This window comes from Kryptolebias marmoratus, linkage group LG12 (genome assembly GCF_001649575.2).
Source record: "Kryptolebias marmoratus isolate JLee-2015 linkage group LG12, ASM164957v2, whole genome shotgun sequence".
NCBI lineage: Eukaryota > Metazoa > Chordata > Actinopteri > Cyprinodontiformes > Rivulidae > Kryptolebias > Kryptolebias marmoratus.
Window position 1 is genome coordinate 14,319,071 of NC_051441.1, and position 6,059 is coordinate 14,325,129.

General features: G+C 41.1%; 1 protein-coding gene across 1 annotated transcript; it reads left to right on the forward strand.

The window, feature by feature from the left end:
• The first annotated feature begins 1,214 nt into the window (after positions 1–1,214).
• LOC108242959 (voltage-dependent T-type calcium channel subunit alpha-1H-like) lies at positions 1,215–4,024 on the forward strand. Its single transcript, XM_017428127.3, has 2 exons — positions 1,215–1,725; positions 3,521–4,024. The coding sequence occupies exon 2, from the start codon at positions 3,545–3,547 to the stop codon at positions 4,022–4,024; it is 480 nt and encodes a 159-aa protein (XP_017283616.1). The 5' UTR covers positions 1,215–1,725; positions 3,521–3,544.
• The last annotated feature ends 2,035 nt before the right edge of the window (positions 4,025–6,059 follow it).

The window sequence follows — 6,059 nt, forward strand, 5'->3', positions numbered from 1 at the left end:
ATGATTGACAACCAAAGGTTCCTTTGAAAAGTTAAAGAGCTTCACAAAAGTCATCTATTTATTACAGAAGAGGTTTGGAGGAGGGAAAGCAGAAGACAGCTTTTAGTTGCAGTTTCTTTTCAGAAGAAGAGAGAACTTCACCTTTTCTCTTTCCACCCGGTGTCTCTGACTCCATCATTCTTCCTCTGACTCTGTTTACATCCAGGTTTTATCTTACCGAGTCAATATCAGTCACTGCCAAGACTGCCTGAAGTGTGCTCATCAATGTTCATATAGCTACTATGGCTGAAAAGACAAATGTGTTTCTGTGACTAATTGTTTAGGTAGCATGGAAGTGTAAATTACCAATAAGCCCAAAGGAAGCAGATGGGTAACTTTGAAATCTGAGAAATATTAGACTGTATGGTTGGGAAAAGCAATAATAATATTACTAATAACTGGAAAAATGTCATTTTCTGTTTCTTTCAACTGCTCTTTTCTGCAGGGGTCACCACAGCGAGCAAACTTGCATGAAAGATTTGGCAAGTGTTTGACGCCAGATACCCTTCCTGATGCAACCTGGACTCAAACCCTCAGACTTAGGATTACAGGACCACTGCGCTGACCACCGAGCTGCCGAGCTAAAATGTGTCGTCAAAGTTAAGACACACAGAACAGGAGCTAAAATGAGCAAAACTTTAATTAAAAGCTAAAACCAGCAAAACAGAAGGTAAACACTGAAATTTGCAAAACAGTAAATACAAGCTAAAACAGGGAAAACTGTAGCTAAACACTGAAATAAGCAATACAGGAACTGAAGGCTAAAATTAACAAAATTGAAGCTAAAAGCCAAAATTGGCAAAACCATAGCTGAAGGCTAAAATTAGCAGAACCTTAGCTAAAAGCCAAGTTTAGCAAAACTGTAGCTAAAAGCTAAAGGCAGCAAAACAGCTCAAATTAGCTTAGATAAAAAAAAAAATCCTGTTTAATTCAATGAAACCAAAAGAGAGTAATAAATATTTTTAACAGTAATAAAATTACAGATCCTGCTGACTCATCATACACATAATAATAATAATAATAATAATAATAATAATAATAATAATAATAATAATAATAATAATAATAATTTCGTAGAAGGTGTATGATCTTTGGACTTCTTTTGATGATACTGCGCGCGCACAGGAAGACTCGTCTTTTGTTCCAAGGCGCGCGCGCGCGCGTGTGTGTGTGTGTTTGTAAGAAACGCTCCTCTTTAGCCGGGCACGGAGTCACGTGTGAGGGCTTTCAGGTCCTGGGCCAAGTTTCGTCCGTGTCAGATGATCCACGGAGCTCCAGCAGCAGCAGCAGCAGCAGCAGCAGCAGTAGCAGCCCACGCGCGCTCGGACCCACCCGCGCGCGCCTTCCTCTCCACGCCGCGTTAGGCAACAACTCCTCAGCCAGGATGGACGGGCGGGCGGACGCATAGATGGATTAGATGTCCCCGTCTCCGACTGAAGGCGCAGCTCGCAGAGCACTTCAGGTGACTTCCTTCACTTCTTCCAGTCTTTCCTCCTGACCTCCGGATCGTCTCCGATCACAAAGGAGCACAAACAATAAAAGGAGCGAGAGAATAAAAATCTATCAATCTGAGGAGAGGAAAAGACAGAGAGGGGAGCTCCGCGCTGCTGAGAAAGGCTGGGTGCGCTAGAACGACGGAAAGTCACGGATCATGCTTATGGGAACTCCCGATTCCGTCTCAATAAGGTATTTTAAAACCTGATAAGTTTCTCTGTTTCCATGAGATGTGAGAACACGAAGCAGACCCAGCGCCGGGTCCACTTTATTTGACAGGAAAAGCACACAAAGAGGTGATGAGCGCTCCCATTTCCTGCTGCGCTTTTTCCTCTCATTTGGCACAATTTTTGTTTTAAAAAAAAACGCAACTTACTTTTCAGTTGCTGTTCTTATCAAATGGTGTTTGCTGTTTTTTCCTCTTTCATCATAGAAATATTAATATTAAAAGAACTCTTCATGAGCGCTCATAAATAATGCGCTTTTCTTCTCTCTTGTGCACGACAGAAACCCATTTAAAAACTCAGAAGAGTGCTGGATTATCGAGACTAATGTCTTTTTGTTTCTCGCTGTGATTCCATTTATTAGAATAATCGGGATTAGTGTGGCATAAATGGCTTTCTTTTTGTCTCTTTTTTTTTTTTTTTTTTTTTTTTTTTTTTTGTTTGCTGTGAGATCTCGCACCACTGAATGGTGTGGGCTAAAAACCTTCAGTAGACCAAAGAGACAGAGTGGTCCATCTGTTCAATCACATAGCAACAGGAAGACAGAGCAAGACATGCAAATGAAATCCTACTATTTCCACATTAGTCCATTAGAAATCTGTGGAAGCCACAGATATGGCCTCATTTGGCACCGGACATCAGAGATAAAGCATTTAGAAAGTATTTGGCATCCAAAACCAGCCTTCTATCATGTGTGCTTTAGAACATTTGTAAAAAAAAATTTAAAGGATATTTTGGAAACATTTCCAAAAAGGGTGCCCAGTCTAGTTTAGGGGGGGTGAAATGCCACCATTTAGATGTATAAACTGCAAAGAGAATCAAGATCAGAAGAAATGTCAAAGCTGCCAGTGGCTCAGTAGGGTCACCATGGTAACCACACACTTCCTGATGACGATTTTAAACGAGGCAGGCAGAAATGGACCAAAAAGTAAGCCTTAAACAAACAGCCACTGAGCAAAATCTGTAAATTGTATCTTGAAAGTTCTTCAACCGTGAGCAGCAGCAGACTCTAATGGTCACATAAGCAAATTGTTATGTTTCTATAGTGTTTTATGTAGAAGGTAAGACAAGTTTTCCCTTCCAGTTATATAACTGAAGTCTATGGAAGCTTGGGTATGTACTCTTTGCACACCGAGGAGATTTAAGAGAAATCAAAAACTCCTACAACAGTGAGAGACATACTGGGTGGAAAAAGACAACAATTCCTCCATTTTGATATATAATTTGTACATTGGGCTAAATAAAGTTGTGGGAGCAAAAAAATATTTGAAATTTTAAAAGTTAGCATGTGTGACTCTATTGACTGTTAGAAAAATCTTTGAAAATCCTAAAACCGAAACCGTGATTATGTGAGAACTAATAAAGATATCAAATGCCAGTTCAGTCAGGTGAAGTCCACCTTTCGGTGACCCCTTTACAACTTTGAACAATGTTTGTACTTTAAAGTAAGTCGGAGCCCTGGAGCTCCAAACACGGCTGGGTTTCCCCACTCTTTTTGTCAAAGTCCCATTGTTGTGTATGGGGAAATTTCTTGCAAGCTTTTTGCAAATTTTGTTCTGCTACCAAAAGTCATCACATACCATTTTGGATCAGACTGCACAATTTGATGCAGAATTTGCACGTTTCAAGTTCTTATGCTAGCAAAATTGCATTTCTTTTAGCTAAACACGTCTGTTTTTAACATGTCTCTTCTATTGTTTCCTTGCTTCTTTACACAATCCATCCCCACCTCTCTCCAACCTCCTCCTCTGACCTCCCTTCAGAGTGGCTCTGCCTGATGCTCTATCATGACTGATGGCGAGGGGAGAGCGCGCTTTCAGTACGAAGAGTGCCAGGAGCAGGCGGAGGTGCAGGACGACGTGAGGCTTTCGATCAGAAGTGAGCCCCCGGGTCATGATGCTGACCCAGGAGGAGGCCCGGGTGAGGAGAAGAAGGAAAAGGAGGAGGACGAGGAGGTGGTGGGGGAGAAGGGAAAGAGGAGCTGCAGCAGGCCAAGAGAAGGAGTTGAGTGGAGCTCTGAAGTTCACGAGGAGAAGGAACCGGAGCTAGAAGTGGAAGTTGGACCAACGCTGGGAGTTCGAATCACAGCTCCTATTCGAGACCCGGACTGCGTCTCCGAGGATGAGGAGCAGCAGCCGTACCCGGCCCTGGCTCCCGTGGTTTTCTTTTGCCTAAAGCAAACAATGAGGCCACGCAACTGGTGTCTTCGCATGGTCTGTAACCCATATCCTTTCATACACTGGAACTCAAACCCTGAGAGCTGGTAAGACTGAATATGTCCTCAATGTTATGTGTGAATGCTTACACTGCTTGGATTAAACACTCAAGTAGAAAACCTTGGGATGTGCAGGTGATTATGGTTTGACCAGTAGGGATGATGCTTCACTTTGATCTCATTGCACTTGTCTGGATCTTTTCCCTTTTTAAATGTTGCTTTTTCTGAGCTTCTGCTTCGGGCTCAGCAGGAGATCCATGTGAGGCAGTTTCGTACATTTACACAAATGGTTCCCTGAAAACAAAAAAAAATAACTTTATGTAAGCAAATCATTAACCATTTTTAGTTTGTTTGGCATTAACAAACACTGAACATAATGGTATTGAAAGTTTTGTCTCTGGTCTTTTCATTACACATTTATTTAATGTTCTAATTTGTGCGTTTTACTGTTAACAGCTAATCGAAGAGTTTTTTTTACTGGGCAATTTCTTACAACTTGACAAATTCACGTATGACACACTCTTGGACTACACATCATTGTTCTTTATGTGGAAAAGAGAGGCAATGTAACAGATCAGACTATTACAGTTTGCAACAGAGAGACTTTATGGTCTTTTCTTGTCGCTTTTTCCAAAACATCCTTCTGTTGATCATAAACTACACCTTCTAGCAGTTTTAATTTAAAGATAAAAGTCTTGACTATACTACTTTTCTTCATTTCAGTTTCTACCAACCCCCAAGCTGTGCCCAGTAGACCGGGACATCATTGGTTTAGATTATAGCTCTAGTTAACCATCTGTATATGTTGGGAGTTAATGCACAGTGGTGTTGTCTTGTAGTTATCTTCAGTAACCAATGATTGGCCCAGAAATTCTTGATTGCCACCTCCTTATGTTTATTATCATCTTTGAGCTAAACAGCTTCCTTGCATAAATTCTATCTGTGGAGTGTTTTAATAAACTTTAGCAGCGATGCACTGCAATATGTTTCCATATTGGTTGAAAGTATTTAGTAACGGTACATGTTTGTGTGAGTTTTTATAGCACCATTAGTCGAAAGACAGCAAAAATGTGTCTTTTGGAGGTGAGCTGACAAGGTGTTTGAGCTTCAGACACTGCATAATAAAAATGAGACAAGAAGGTCCATTTTAATGGTGCTATAAAGAAACTAAAAATGCTCAAAAAATACTTAACACAGTGTGATACAACAGCAGTTTATTTAGTGCAATGCTGCATGCAAAGATTTATTTGCTTTGCATTAATCATCAAAGATGATCCTGCTCTGGAAAGGGGAATTGATGAATCATGCCGTTTTCAGCACGACGCCGTGACATGGCTTTGACCCACGTCCATGATCTGTTTCGAATAGGTCAGTGTGCGTCAGGCAACTCTTCCTCACGAACCTCCTCTTGAGAGGAGCTCTGCATGGGTCTGGTGTTACCTGATTCTGTGTATTGCTGGTACGGAGGGTGTGAGTGGCATGTTCTGTCACACACTGTGAGAGGATGTGTTTGGGGCTCAAAAATAGCAGACATGGTCACACTTTGTAACTGGCTGTGAGCTGAATTAATACATTAACCTTCATCCAGTAAACTAAACTTCTCTCACAGTAGGACCATTGATTTTTGAAGCCCCGCTCAATCTAACTGACATGGTCTCATCCAAAAACTGCAGAGTGTGGAACTAGTTTTATGCAACTCCAATATGTCACAAGCCAATTTTCCTCTGTTTAGAGAGTATGAATCGAGGTTGTAAAACTATGGAAAATATTTTATTGAAATGTTCAGAAAGGAACAAATGGCTGTGCATCTACAACTGCTTACTTTTTGGAGTCAACCCAATTCAAGATGGCTGCCCCCGTTAATCAGCCACAGGGAAAAAATAATTGCAACTCAGTCAATTTTATAGAAATTGAGCTAAAATTTGGCAAGATAGTAGCTGAGAGCCCTCCCCAACACATACCTCAAGCTCAAGCAGATCGCACAAGATTTTGCAATATCGTGTACGATAGCACATGAGGTTATTTTTGAGATTTGACCAAAAACGGGTGTGTCCTAATGACACTTTTCTAGATGAGCTGATCTTAGT

Excerpts from the sequence above, each read along its gene's own strand:
- LOC108242959 (XM_017428127.3), top strand. The coding sequence starts at position 3,545 with ATGACTGATGGCGAGGGGAGAGCGCGCTTTCAGTACGAAGAGTGCCAG.